The sequence below is a fragment of the Mesitornis unicolor genome, unplaced genomic scaffold (assembly GCF_000695765.1).
Source record: "Mesitornis unicolor isolate BGI_N332 unplaced genomic scaffold, ASM69576v1 scaffold14422, whole genome shotgun sequence".
NCBI lineage: Eukaryota > Metazoa > Chordata > Aves > Mesitornithiformes > Mesitornithidae > Mesitornis > Mesitornis unicolor.
This window is the reverse complement of record NW_010167327.1, coordinates 66-15744: the sequence shown is the minus strand read 5'-3', so window position 1 is coordinate 15744 and position 15679 is coordinate 66. Positions and strand designations below refer to the sequence as shown.

General features: G+C 36.7%; 1 protein-coding gene across 1 annotated transcript; it reads left to right on the top strand.

The window, feature by feature from the left end:
• The first annotated feature begins 1053 nt into the window (after positions 1 to 1053).
• CHM (choroideremia (Rab escort protein 1)) lies at positions 1054 to 14276 on the top strand. The gene is given in 7 exon segments (XM_010178662.1): positions 1054 to 1058; positions 2828 to 2900; positions 4111 to 4235; positions 8647 to 8995; positions 10660 to 10776; positions 11476 to 11596; positions 14032 to 14276. Coding segments are annotated over 7 exon segments (1035 nt in total).
• The last annotated feature ends 1403 nt before the right edge of the window (positions 14277 to 15679 follow it).

Here is a 15679-nt window from a genome sequence, read left to right as displayed (position 1 = left end):
CTTCAGTTCATCTTCAGGGCAATTATAACAGAAATATTTGGTTACAAAGGACTCCTAATTGTAAAACCATTAGTCAGCTCTTTTCAGAATTCCTCGTCAAGATTCTGACTCAAAACTTCACTCATTATATCAGTAATAATGTCTGGACGCTTGCTTTCTGCTGTATTTTCAGATGAGAAAATTAAGCAATCCTGATTCATCATCATGTGATGCAGGGTAAACTAATTAAAATTCCAGGAAGAAAAAAACTCTGGAAGTCGATGCTTCAAGAGAAGATTAATGTTTGAGGTGGCACAGCATAACTTGGTGAAGGTGCTCAGATGCCAGAGGAAAGGAAGGACAGCTGCGATTCATTTTCCATTTGAGAAAGGCCATACTGTCTTCTCGAAACTGATTAAGCTTCAGAGCAGCATTATGGAGTGCTTTGTTGAAAAGATTGATTCACATCCGTGGTGGTTAAAAAGAGAAGCGGTTTCAAAGGGAAATCCACCTGATGAACAGAGGAACGTTTGCATCTCAGAGATGTCTGATGGCTCACAAATACAATTTTGTGATTTTCTGTGAAAGTAGCATAGTGCTTTCTCTTCCTGAAAGTTTTCATTTTAAATATTCTAAATTTGCGTGAATTTATATTGCTATAAATAAACCCAGTCCTAATTTTAGACAAGTGTTTTCTGCGATTTCTGTGATCAATGGCCTTGCTTGCTCTGACAGCCAGATTGTATTCCATATTCAAAGAAACTCGCGACTAAAACAGCAGATTCCCTTAAAAATAAATCTTTGTGGCTGTGTTTTTGGAAATCCCAGAAGTGGCAGATAATATATGGATATTGAACTTTTTATTCAGTGGAATCTTAAGAAGCAGCAAGAGATTAACCTGCACCTTAGGCAGCTAGAACAGAGCTGGAGTTGATAATTGCATGCAGCTCTTGGTGGTTTACAGATTGAACTCTGACAGAATCAGCCAGTTAGTGTATGTGATCCTCGTTGCTTTATATGCTCAGTGATACCAAATAGCAGTGCTTTTTAAACCTGACCCATGTCGTTTACATAATGAGGTAAGTATGAGCTCCTTCTCATGTTTCTGAGTGGAACATATCTGCAGATGGAGCCCTTTTCCTTAGAGTAGCCAAATTGCAGGGTAGACCATGGGAGTTCTCTCCAAGTACAGACCAAATCCTCCCAGTTTGTGGCCTTAAAACACCACGTGCTGTTGTTGAAGCCACCTTTAGTCGGTGACTGCTGGATTTTGTTGTCTTTGCAAACAGATGTCCTATTTATGTTCTTCACTATTGCCTTGCAGTAGCTGAAAGACTTTTTTAGGTCAGTTTGTAGTCAGATCAGCAGACATCTGTCCTTCGTATGCTAAGTAAGCACCATGGTACAGAGCATCACCCTCTGGTACTGCAAAGGAGCTGACACTGTTAATGAAGTCTTTGTCAGTGCAGATAAGCCTTGTCAGAAACATCCCATCTTAAATGGTAGGCTCAAACCTGAATTTAATTTTTCACTTTTATCACACTTATCTCTGCAATTTAAAAGTGGAGGAGGTTATGTGATAAGGTTTTAAGTTCATTCGATTTGGCACTCTTCATGTTATTCTGTAAAATGCAAAAATGCGAAACTCGTCTTCCTCCCTAAATGTGTTTGGTTGTTTTGGGGATTTGTTTGTTTAGGTTTTTTTTTTAGTGTATGCAGTAACATTAGGCACCCATTCAGGAGGGTATTTTTGGTATCTTTCATGCTTCTGAAGTGCCAGAAAACAAAGCTAAATCCTGAAGTGATGTTTTTATTTTGCCAAGTGATTTTTCCTATCAGAGTTGTTAAATATTTTAGATGTGGCATGCATGATGACAAAAGCTCATTAATCCAGCTGTTGTTTAAAGAAACCTTGATAAATTGCAAAGAGGGATAGCAGAGAAAGTCTTTGCTTATCGGCAGAACTATTAATTTTCTGTGATTTAAAAGAAGTAAACTGATATTTCCAAGGCAGAAGGTGGTAAATATAAAATGAAGAGTACTTGGGGAGGTACGATCATTTTGTACAAATCAATTCCTTTGGCTCCACCTACAGTATATGCAGTTTAATAAGAATTTTGCCAGAGTGTCTTAGCACTCTACAATAAGCATAATCTGTTCTGTAAGCAGTAGATAAACAATAGAGTGAACTTTCCTTTATTTGACGTAATGGATAAGAGAGGTGGGATTTTACTGTCTGGACCCAGTTTGAGTTCACTTAACCCTCCTTTGCTTAGCCACCTCATGAAGCACTGTTAGTTTACACGTGGCATGCAATGCAATTAGGTTAACTTCCGAATCACCTTCAACCAGAAGCGGCATGTGACAAAGTCAGGGCCTGCCAGAGCCTGGAACTGTGGAGTGTGGGTGCAAAAATCCTGCACTGGCTTTTCTAAGAACTCAGTTGAACCTGGCCAACGTGCTGGCTTGGCTCCACACTATAGTGATGGACATGTTTGAGGTAGAGGTGTAGAGTCGGTCTTGGCCAAGAAGCGGTATTTACCTGTATTTTCCTTCTACTCAGAGCATCCCACATGCTTTTTCTCAGCATTATTTATTTTACCCTCCAAATAATTTAATTTTGACCTATAGTCTGTTTGGTCAGAGATGCATACAAATGAGTGAAAGTGGAAATTTTGCATCTCATTAAGGGTTGTCAAACATTATACCAATTTTTATGTTCTGCATCTGTGAAGTCTGCCATGGAAAATACTTTGTATGTCTCAAACTTGGTTGTTTTTTTTCTTTAAACCTGATAAAGATCGCTTTTATCTGTCCATCAAGTTTCACTGTTGTTTTCACTTTGCAGGAAAAATTACTATGGTGGAAACTGGGCCAGCTTTAGTTTTTCAGGATTATTGTCCTGGATTAAAGAAAATCAGGTAAACATTTCCGAAGTTACTTCTTTTAACATTCTGTAACATTAAATCTTGCATGTTTCCATAATTTATTCCAAGACACATTGTCACAATGCTCTTTCTCTGTGGTAATTTGGCAGATCAAAGGGGTTTCTTCTTTACTTCTTCTTTCCAGCTTTACTGATTAAGACTTCATCTGACATAACATTCTCAGACTCTGATATGCTTGGTTTATTATTGTCTGAGACCAGACAACCTGGTGCTCAGTCATACTTTTTGGGTTCTTGACTTTATGTGGAATCAACTACACTTGTTTCGGTTCCTTTCCCAGCAGCTTCTGTAAATGATAATCTGGTCTTTTCCATTTCCTGTTTGACTGTTTCCCACTCTGATGTTTCAGTCCCTTTTGTTTTTTTATGTGTGCTTTCAGGTGATTCTTCTTAGCTGTGAGAAAGGTACTTACCGGATCCTTCCATTGAAATGTCCTGTAACCAGGACAAAAAGATTAATGTTGATAGTGTATCTTTCAATGACTGAAGTTTATCTAATTCATGACAGTCCACTAGAAATTTTCTGAAGAGGATATTTGTTTAGGAGATTGAGCACTTGGGCTATGTTAAGCAAATGCATGTTCGTATTATTTACGGAAGCCTTGTGAGCCTGTTGGTCCACAGAAGATGGAACTTTTTTCAGTTCAGTCTCATGCCTGTTTATTAGGCAGTGCTGCCTTCTGGTGTAATCAGTGAAGTTGCTGAATGTCAGAACTGAGTATTCTCAGAGTTCTGCTATATGATTTAGAGATTCCTGTGTGGACAGATTAATGTAATACCCAGATCACTGTATTTTTTCTTATGGTCAACCATTCAAAGGGTTTTGTAACAACATTTGAAACTAACCTGACTGTGGCAAACCTGTCTTTGAATATGATCACGATCATATGATCAACCTAAAAGTTATATTCAACACTCAACTAAAACTTGTATGTCATTTAACACTGTATTTTCAGATTAGTATTACTAGTAATGTGCAAATATTAACATATTGTAATAAAGTAATCAGCTCTAATTATTTTAACTCAAAAAATCTGAATAGAAAAGAACACATTTAGTTAAGATGATGCTTTCTTTTTTTTTAATATAAGATGGTACAACGAATTATTTGGGACTGTAGAGATTTAGAGTTGAAGAGCAAATAGCACAGGACAAAATGTAATTTTACAATTGTTCTTTGTAAGCAAAAGGCTGATATCGGTGATGAATGTGAAGACTGGAAAAAACTGATCCTTGAGAATGAAGAAATTATTTCTCTTAGCAAGAAGGATAACACTATTCAACATGTAGAAGATTTCTGTTTTGGCGAGTAAGTATAAGTACAGAAATACACAAATATTTGTATATGCCCAGAGGTAAGTAATCATATTGTACTTACGGCTTCAAGCATTTCACCACACTACCACATCGCATGTCGTCACAAAAAATACCCATGACCTCTGAAACGTTCTTAATATCCCTGTGCTTCTGTTGAAATCACTTGCACTTCATTGGAGCGGACTGATCCTTCTTAAATGACCTTGTCTGGATGCAGTATAATTTGTTGGCCAACGTTGTGAGCTGGTAATTTCCTTCTGAGTGGAAAACAGGTGGTGTTTTTGTAGGTGGTATGAGTAGTAGGTAGTTATATGCTACCATCATTTTTTCATTCTTAATTTGGTAAAAACTGCTATTTCTCATAGTAAAAAAACTAAGCTGATAAGTGCATGTAAAAGGAAATAAGTACACAATAACAGGAACACAAATGGACAGTAGTACTGTAACTGGAAAATACTTAATTGTGCTAAAATTATAAAGTAATATCTGCTCTTTGTTATTTTCATATTCAGTAATCTAACTTAATAAACAGCACTTACCTGTGATGCTTTACAAGGAATTGCATGGTTGAAGTCTCCTGGTAATACAGTAAGAATTAGTCTTTTTGGGCTGTCACCTTCTTTCTGTTTTTAAGTAAGGTAAGCCAGCTCTTACTTTACATACAACATGCAAAAAAATACATGCTTAGTTTGAAAAACACACATTTGTGAGTATTTGTTGCAGAAGCACATGAAGAATAGTGTACCATCTTAGAACTGAGTATATGGTAAGTACCTTTTAGGTGTTTGTGGAGGTACGTCTGCGTTAGCAGAAGTTAAGAATGCAAGTTTCATTTTTTGTTTAGATTATTAAATGGAAGTATGATTCTGTGATTCTGTATAAGCCAAGGTAAGCTTTTCACTGTGTCACATTATTGAAAATCAAGGAACACCTAAAAGTAACCTTGTGAAGCAGTAATGTTGAATAGCATGTAAACATGGTAATAATGAATGGCAATTGTGTGGGCCTCACTTGAAAACTGAATTATTTCATTGTATTTATTTATCATTTTTATCTTTTGGATTTGTGATTGAACTAAACACTGTTCTGAATCTCTGGAAGGTTCTTTGGGATAGTTAGGTAACTTCAGCCTTGAACCTCTTAGATAATATCGTAGGTAGCTGAATGAAACATTGACAGATACTCATATACAAACATGTGTTTCTTCCTGTAAACATCATAGGTGGGGAAAAAAAGATGCGAATCATACTAACACAATCTGAAAGTCAGACTCTAAAGTTCTGTATTGCACAGTAGTGACTGCTTGGCTGTATTGCAGATAAAATGTTGTACTTGTTTTAAAGCAATATCGGTTGAATATTGTAACTGTAATCCTGTTGCCATAGTAAACACTGTGCAGAACCAGTATTAAATCCATTAGAGGTTTCATAGTCTCTTAACTTGGTGTATGATTTTACAAAGATGATGTGATATTGACAGATCACTGGCTCAAAATGAGTCCCTTAGCACGAAGATTTCGCACTTTATTGAAGTGAGTGTTACACTTGAGTCAGGGCAACACAGGAGATTCTGCTTTTAAGCATTTACCTGAGCCTGGCAGTACAACGCTATCTGTCCTGATTATCACCAAAATAACCCCAAAAGCTCACAAGAATGAATGGTAAGATTAATAAACCCAGCCAAGAAAGTTTTCCAAAATAACTTAAAACTTTCTGAGAGAGTCAGTTATTGTGTTTCTGACAATTTACATGTTCTGGCTGGATTCTGTTGTTTTTGCTTAACTTTTATAACTCCTATGAAGTAACCATTAAACATTTATTTTGAAAGAATAAACAGCTGGGTAGCAGTATAATATACACAGTGCAAATCTGAAATGAATGGCCTTAGAACAAAGTGCATCCATCAAAGGGAAAGAATACTGTGTCTACAACAAGCTGTATTGAAAAAAGGCAAATGGCTGAAAAATAAATAGTGAACACCTGTGCTGAATAAATTAACCAGCTGGTTGGCAATTTTTCATTTGACCTATCTGAAGGGGTTGCTGTTACAAGGCATTAATAAGACACATTCATTTTAAGATATTCCTTTGTTAGTACCATTAATTGATGAATGGTGGAAGATAATATTCTAAATTTACACAACAATTTGTCTGCAGATGTATTATTTTTTTCTGAATTAGGAGAAGAGTTGTCTGTACAAAAGTTCAGTTTGAATTATTTTTATGGACAGTTCTTACATTATTCAGGGATATTTGTTCCTGTAAGAAGGATGTCATGAATTCAGATTACGTAGTTTTTAGGCTTTCACTATAAAATGTGTGGAGCTGCAAATCATGCAGATTTATGTATTCATTAACAGGAACTGAACAGAGATTTAAAATATGTAAATACAGAATTTCTGTTACACTGCTTTTCGGAGTGTTACAGGAAAAAAAATGGATTATGAACCAAAAATTTGTTTTTATTTGAAAAGTAATGATCAAGTTTGTTTAAAATGTGCTCTGAGCTTGGGAGAAAACCTGCCTCTGAATTTTTGTGTTCTGAAAAGCTTTAGGATGGGTTAAACAAAAGCTTCTTTCTTACTTATTGCATTACTAGCAACAGCTTTTGCGGTTTCCACAAACACCATTTTCCAAATAAAAAAAAAAAAACCACCACAAAAAAAAAACCCCAAACTCCCAAAATCCAACCAGAACCCCAACATTTATTTGGCTTTTGTTTGTATTTTTCATAGACTAGTTCTTTAAAAAACTTTTGATAAAGTACTGAATCTTTCTTTGATATTTTATAGTCATTTAATGCGTGCAGTATGAAGCAAAAAGACATAATTAATGTACAGAAACAGACTTCTTTCATTAGTGCTTCCTTAAAGCAGTTCCTGCGTTTCCCAGAGCAATATTTTACCCCATTCCTGAGTAAGTGCTTCCTGGTGGCTTTGCACAAGCTGAGAGACTTATTCCAAACTCTTATTTTCACAAGCCCGTGTGAGCTCCTTGGGTTTGTAAGTGAGGAGCAACTTTTAAAGGATACAGGGGTTTTGTTCCCTCTCTTAACAGAAATCCTGCCCCCTGCTCCTATCTGTAGGGCTGCAGATGTGTGAGGGAGCATTTTTAATGTATACTGAATAATTCCTTGCTGTTCAGTGAATTTTAACCATCCTGTTAGTTGTTGAAATTTTGTACCATGCGTTTGCAGGTCACCTTTAAAATCATAGTTCATTAGTTTTCAGCCAAGATTAAATTGTTTATTCAGTGCATTAATGGCTTGTGGTAGAAAGATAAAAAGATAGTGTGAAATTATTGCTGAACTCCTTTCACTTGCAATGACATTGATTTGATTCATCTCAGCTGGTAGTATAAACTAAAACTCTAAGTTCAAAAGTACTGGTTTCTGAGGTAGATACCATTGAAGTTCAAGATAAAAAGCGTAGATGAGATTAAAAGTGGAGGTCTGCTTTATAAGAGGAATTTTAAAGAATTGTGTCATGAAAAGGAAATGGACTATGCAGAGTAAATGTTGTGTGGTAATGTCCCTCCTTTTGACTGGCTGCCTTCATCTACTGTGCACAGATTTGTAACACTTGCATAAAAATAACAGCGCTGCACGAGGGAACTTTCTTCTTCGTGGCTCTTACTTGAACATCTAATTAGAATCCAAGGTCAGAGTTGAAAACGTAGTCTGAAAGTTTTACATAAACTTCGTGCCAAAATTGTGTACTTCTCTTATGGACCTGCTATAACAATAGATGCAAAGTAGTCTCAGTTGTATAAAACACTTCTGGTTTTGTCGGTGAGTTTGATTTATAAAATATCTGAGCATAATGACTTCAATGCATATTTTGCATTTGAATTTCAAAAGGTGTCTTTAATCCATAGGAAAAGCCTAGTCAAATTGCCTTTTTCTTTTTTAGAGACTAAAATATCTGAGCATAATGACTTCAATGCATTTTTTGCATTTGAATTTCAAAGGGTTTCTTTAATCCATAGGAAAAACCTAGTCAAATTGCTTTTTTGTTTTTTTAGAGACTGTATTTATTTTGTTTATGTAGCTGTGTATTGTATTTTACCATGAGAGTTTTGATTTTCATTTTAAGCTCATTCCGTCTTTTGAGTCCATGTAAAATAAGAACTCTTTAATTTTTGTTTGGTGGGGGTTTTCTTTGTGTGGTGGTGGATGTTTTTTCTCTCCTCAGTAAAAATTCTCCTCTCGAGTTATAGCTTTGCAGTCAAAGAACCATAATTCTTTAGATGATAGCACACCTGATTTGGCCAGGATAAAGAAATTCTAATGCTTTTCATAGAAATGCTCGAGTTTTCCATTCTGGCACTGACTCAAAATGTGAAACAAATTTCTAAGTCTTTAAAAGGTATTTTTCCCCCTTCTTCCCCTTGTGTTTCTAATCAGTCAAGATTCAGCTGAAGATGTTGAAGAAGCTGGTGCGTTGCCAAAGCTGCCGGTCTTTGGAGCCGCTGGTGCTGAGGAGCAAGCTCAGGAATCGGAAAAAGAGACCCCACCAATGGACAGTGCCTTGCCGGAGGCAGGCCCTGAGGCAGCAAGTGTGACAAAAGGGAATGATACGGAAACAACCTCCGAGAATGAAAGTTCTCACAGCACGACTGTAGGCGAGTCTACTCTGCAACTGGGAAAAACTGAAGCTGCACCCTCAGAAATTCCAGCCCAGGAACCAAAGAAAATTGCGTATTCCCAAATTGTTAGAGAAGGCAGAAGGTTTAATATTGATTTAGTTTCCAAGGTAGGAACCGAATGACTCTTTTTTTTCATAGAAGTACACTTACTTTGCTTAAAATGCTGAATTTTTAAAAAGATCTGTAATGTTGAGAAAGGCTGACACAATACATGTGAGGCAAAGGAGACACTCTTGAGAAGTAAGCAAGAATTAGTACCTTTAAAACAAACTGGGCTATTTCATATATGTTCTTTTAGTGGTTTCTTATAGCCGCAGAGACCATAAAATAACCCAGAAATACGGCCATGAAAGTAAATTTCCTGAAATTTAGCACTTTATTAATACCTGCAAAATTGCTCTTTTGAAATAGTACCATTAAAATGGCATTAAAAATAAAACGAGGAGGATCAGTCTACATGCAGATCTTTTATGTTTCTAAAATGAAAAATAATTTTCCTATTGGAGTGCTTCCTTGGTTTGAGATTTTCCTGTGGGACTCTCGTTGTCTCTCTGTACCCAGACCAAAGGACTGGATTGTAATAGATTTTATTAGAAAGAAAAAATAATTGCAGTTACTCCATAACATCCAAGCTGACTAAATTAGTTATTACGTTGAATTCCTACCAGTGTGCATTTTACTTAAAGGAAAAACTATTAGTCTGACCTATTTTACATACTGTTTAATCTGCGTTATACGTACTTCAGTGTATGGCTATGGCCCTGCAAATTCCAGTGTAATGGACATTTTCCTTAACTTCTGTGCTTTAGACTGTGTGTGTACTCTGCAATGGGAAGTTTTTTCCAAGTTGAATGCTTAATTTTTCACGTTCTCCATTAAAAGATTTTTCCAACCTCTGGAAACTGGGAAATGAACCTTTCTTGTACCTTTCTTCAATGATTTATTAAATGCTTTGTGGAGACACTACGAAATTTCAAATTTATTTGCAGACTTTCTCCTAGTGTCCTAGTTAGTGTTCCAGTAAACCTTTATCGTGAAAATTCCTGTGTGGTCATGCAGATACTGCTGCTCGGGGCCACAGGACCTGAGGGGTGTTAAAACTCATCTCCAATGCTTTTCAGTTCAGACATATGTCTTCTGTTGGTAGTTACATTTCTGGCCCTTCGGTATTTCGTAATTTATTTGTAGCTTGTAGAAAGAGTAAAGGTAGACAGATTATAAATTAATATAACAGAATATGGCTAAACCTTAACAGGGCGTTTAACGAATTTACATTTAGAAAATGGGACATTATCATTTCAGGTAATTTAAGAAGCAACTAGTGATGATTTACACAGACTGGGTCATGTACTTTACTGATATTAGGAAATGAAGGTTGTAAAATACACTGTGCAAGGATATTTAGCGTACAATACCAAGAAATTATCCTGGGTGACAATACAAAAAATCCTCTCCAGCGATGACGCCCAGACCAATAAAAGTGAATGAGCAGCGGGCTGGCAGCTTCTCGCTTTCCCTCCTGTGCACTCACTTCTGCCTTTCAATCCTGTGCACGGCTTTGTCTCCTCCGCTTGTGTGGTCGCATCAGTTTGTTTAACGTTGTACACATACCACATCCTGGTATTGTTTTATTGAGGTTTTAATGCACTGTGTACTGGGAAATAGTTACAGAAAACACCTTATGAATTGAATACTCTTGGTGTCACTGGGGTTTTTTTGGTGTAAGCACTTTCCGTTTACTCACCGTGTTCTTTTTTCCCTCACTGCGCAGTTGCTTTACTCCCGAGGTCTGTTAATTGACCTTCTGATCAAGTCGAATGTTAGCAGATACGCAGAGTTTAAAAATGCAACACGAATTCTTGCCTTCCGAGAAGGAAAAGTAGAACAGGTATCGTAAAATTACATATTGCGCATGTTTAATCTCATCTTTTTAAAGTCAAGAAACTTGAAATTGGTTTCTTGGGAGTTTAGTAACAATAAGCTAGTGTTTTTCCTTAGGATTCCAATTTTTTATTTCATTTCTGGAATGAAAATCATTTGTGTTTGTTATATGTCTGTATGTGTATATATATAGATAAAAAATAATTATTTTTTAAATTTTTTTTAAAGCTAACATAAGAATGTGCAGTCCAGTAAATTATTGACATAAATATGTGCATGTCAGCTATTTAGTAGACCGTGATTGACTTCTTACAGATTCACAGGCTTTAGGTTTTTCACATTCCTGGTATAAACGTAATTTGTCTGTCCGCAAGTTGCAGAAGTCATTGGTGTGCTGATGGCAACAGGAGATTGTGGTCACAGGTGATGAAACCAACTGTTTTGATTAGTTCTGCAGTCAGGGACGCAAGTGAAATCGAAGGGGAATAAAAGGAGGAAAAAGCTGAAAAATATTTTTTTTAAATTTTTTATTGTTAAAATCGTTAACTTTTATTACAGTCATCATAGAAAATAGTGGAAATAAAGATATAAAAAATAACCATAGAAAAAACAGTAATTTAAAATATTTGTTACATGATCAGGCTGTAGTGTTGCGTGGTGCTTGGCATATCCAGAGGATCTGAAACTGTCACGTTCTTCTTTCCAGGTGCCTTGTTCTAGAGCAGATGTGTTCAACAGCAGACAGCTCACTATGGTGGAGAAGAGAATGCTAATGAAATTTTTGACATTTTGTTTGGACTATGAACAGCACCCTGATGAATACCAAGGTAGTGTTTCACTGACGAGTGTACACTCTCTTCTTCTGAGTTCGTTCAGTTATGCACACTTTTGATAGCTCTCCTGTGTTTTCACGCAGTTCATGTTTATGAATTCATTTTCAAAGTGTGCTTTGACCTTTTCGTGACCTTTTCCCTTCAGTGTTAAAGTTTTCGTCTTAAGCGCTTGCTCTTCAGGTTCCCACATAATTTATTATTATCATGTTTCTTAACAGCAAAATTATATATTACAGTAAGGTTGCAAAATACTTTTCATCATTTTTAGGTGTTTCTTCTCCCCTCCCAGCGACTTTTTAATATGGAGTGATGTAAATGATTTATTTCCTTTTTTTGGATAATGTGTAAATCTTCACAATGTGTCACCACAAAAACAGAAATGAAGAAAATGGAGTTTTTAAACTTTGCAAGTAAATGTAATTTAATGCCTTTTTGTTGCAGAGGGCACGTTCAAAGTGCCTTTATCAACTGCTGGCTTATTTAGATGAGAGAAAATCTGAATAGATTTGAGCCATAACGTGCAAAGAATAATGAGCATCAGTCAAAGAGGAAAATTGGCTAACGGAAGGAAGGTGATGGAAACGTATTGTCTGATTTGGGTTTATGCACCTCAGGGTACAGAGAAGGAAGGGCTGTGCTCAGTTCGTGGAGTCTAAAAGTAAACTTGGGCAAAAAAAAAAGAATCTATGAAACAGAAACAATGAGGAAAGAGGAATGGTTGAACTACTGACCTGAGTTTCAGACTGCAGCGTACCAGTGCTTTTGTAGCTTGGCTAGGCAGTATTTTTGTAAGAATCTAGTGTTGAAAAGAAACAATTGTTAAGGTACTGGTTTGATTACTTGAACAAGACCCTTAAATTAGGTACAAATATTTGAGAAAACTATTTTGCACATATGCAGGAGAGAATTGGTCAATACTGAGAATGATCTGGTAATACCAGGAGAAAGAGAGTCTGTAATGAGCTCCTGAAAATCCTGAAAGGGGGAAAACTCATTTGCCTGAAGTGGTTTATGGATTACGGGTAGTTTCAGGTTTGCTGCTACTGGAAGAAATGGAAGTGCTTAGAGAAAGAACATAGGTGATATTTACAAAATTTATTATGTGAAAATAAAAAAGAGACGCCAATTTGAAACGTGTCCATTGATTCATGGACCTAAATGACGTAAGATTTATTTTCCTTCAAGAGCCAGTTAAACAGATTTTGGTCCTACATTTTAAAATAGCTGGGGAGGTAATTGGGAGTCTTTGGAGTCAGACTGGTCTGATGTAAAGACTTCAGAAATTTAAAATTGCTCTTGGTGAGATCAGTACGTTTGTGGGAAGGCAATAAGGAGAGTTCATGATCATGAAGAATTTTTTTAAAGCTTTTTTCTGTAAAATTTGGAGTTATGTAAGAAGTCTGCAGTGAGGAAAAACTTGAGGGGTTTTGGTTTTTTAGTTTAGAATGATAAAACAAAACACCCAATCATATTATGACTTGCTGCTTGGCTGCACAAAGGTTAGCAGGATACATGTGTAATGAAACAGTGATTGAATCTTGAACAGAATGTGTAACTCAATAATAATCATCTCAGCATTGATGTAGAAGTGTTTCTGAGTTACATATGAACTTACCCATTACCAAAATGAACTTAAGAGCAGATTTCTGAGTAGTATGGAAGTATGCTCTTGCTTAAATGCAGTCCTTTCCGGGAAAAAACCCCAAACGTTTAGCTGTTAAGATAACGAAAGTTTTTCAGAGGTGTATCAGTGCCGTGCAGCACTTGCACTAAACATGCCCAGAAGATCTGTGTTCCTTTGAATGTCAACATTTCAGATTTAAAGGGGAGCTGTGCATCCTCATCCCTGTCTTTGTGTCTCACCTGTACTTGTTTATTGTGAGCAAATCATGAATTTGAAATAAATATTCTGCCTTCTTATCTTTGGATTAAGACGTTTAACCAGATCAACATGGGTATGGATATTAACTGGATTCAGCAGTACTGTTCTTGAGTGGGTGTCATTCAGGTACAATATTTTGTGCACTATACAGAAAACAGCGTCCCGAGGCACTTCAGTGGATTTTTGGCCACAGTTGCTCACTTTTCTCACATGGTTGAGAAATGGGTTTAGATCAAGTCTAACATAATGAATAACTAAAGCCATACCTAGAGGTTGTTTTCTAGACTGCTGGAGACCCATACAACGGGTTTGTGTTATTCTGATATATTTTAATGGAGTGATATTTCTGTCTCCTAAGAAAATTCAATTTCTGGGAGTAAATTTTTTAACTTCCATTGACTCGGATTATCCGTTTTCAGCAAGATGTTTGTTGAAATAAATCAATTGCTTTAGTTTATTTAAATGCAAAAGTATTTGTTCAAATAGAAGCATATGAGAAAATACAAATGTTACACTCTAGCCTTTACCTAGATTTCCTTTTCCCCAGGGTATGAGGACACTACATTTGCCCAGTTCTTAAGAACACAGAAGTTAACACCCAGCTTGCAGCACTTCGTTCTTCACTCTATTGCAATGGTTTCAGAGACTGAGAGCAGCACTCTTGAAGGTCTTCAGGCAACAAAGAAATTTCTTCAGTGCCTTGGCCGCTATGGCAATACTCCATTTTTGTTTCCTCTGTACGGTCAAGGAGAGATTCCACAGTGCTTCTGCAGGTGAGCTTCACTTTTCTAGTACATATCCTCCCTTGGTAACCGAATTCTAATAGACATCATTCAACAGGAATCAACCTGGTAACAATTTCACTTTTCTTTTGTTTGCTTTACATTTTCCCTGGCTATGAAACCTTTCCTGCTCCCCCTCCTCTAAAAAAAATTTAAAACATAAGAAAAAAAATTGGAAATTTTCCTTCTCTAATACTTTGAAACCGTTTTCATTGTATTACAAATGCAGCTGGCTGCCTGTGGTAATAAGTATTAGGAAATGAAGATTTAACTCATATGTAGCTATCCCTTTTTAAAACTGACAGAGGAGACTTGGAGCGATGTCTGTCCAAAAGGGATGACTGTGCGTTTTGGTGGGTTGAGAAAAGTTGTGTTTTAGTCTTCCTGATAGGAAGGTAAGTTTTCAATTTGTGTTACTAATTAATGCTGAGAGTGCATCTACATAAAAATTATGTCATTCTTTCCCCTTTGTTATGTCAGACTTATCAAAATAGGGCGACTGGTGTGAAATGATGTCCTTATTCCCTCACCTTAATTTTGTAGATCTGTGTAGGCCACAAGCTTTCACCTGTGACTCGAACAGCAGGAAAGGTCTTGTGAAGCCCTGTTGCACAGAGCCGTATCTGTGCTGCAGTTTTGCATTCTAACATCTTAAACAGCAGCCATATGTTCTGCACTACTTGAGCTCTAGAAAGTAATTAGAACAAAAAACCCCTATCGATTGCAGGATAAAACAACATCCACTTCAACCCCTTGACTTGAACTGTGGGCAATGAGAATGGAGCCTTTAGTGTGGCTCCTGAGGTGTGCTAGGGATTTGTAGTTCCAGCACAGGAGTTGTTAATGGATGCTTTTGGGGACCATCAAGAATACATGTGCAGAGGGTGGGCGGTTTTAATTTTCAGTTGTTTCCAACAGTTCAACTGGCTTTTAAAAGGCTGAGGGCTTTTTTTAATCGTTTCTTTTGCTGGCAAGCAGCCTTTCCATCTGCTCTATGTGGGTTTTTAATGTAGTAACCTATAGGTCTGAAGTAAACATTAGCTCTGTTTAAAAAAAGCAGCATTGCGTGGTGAGGCCACTTTGTTGTCTGAGTGATGTGTTTGTAAATCATTTGTTTAACTATTCAGTGCAAAGTCTCACCTGCGTTGTTTTTTGTTGAGGTACAAGTTCTGCTTTTTACATGAGTTACCGCTAAGAAATTCTGGTTTACAGCACACCATTGGACATTGTCCTCCTGTCTTGTCTGTATGATAGAGTCTGGTTTTCTTCTCCATAACAGTACTCACATTAAAGCTACAAGAATGGCCTTGGCAGGTTAAGCCTCTGAGGCCGTGTATAGGATGGGTGCAATTACCTGTTGATAGAAACATTCTGGAACAATTATCATAGTTTGTGGAAGGTATCTATAAAGTA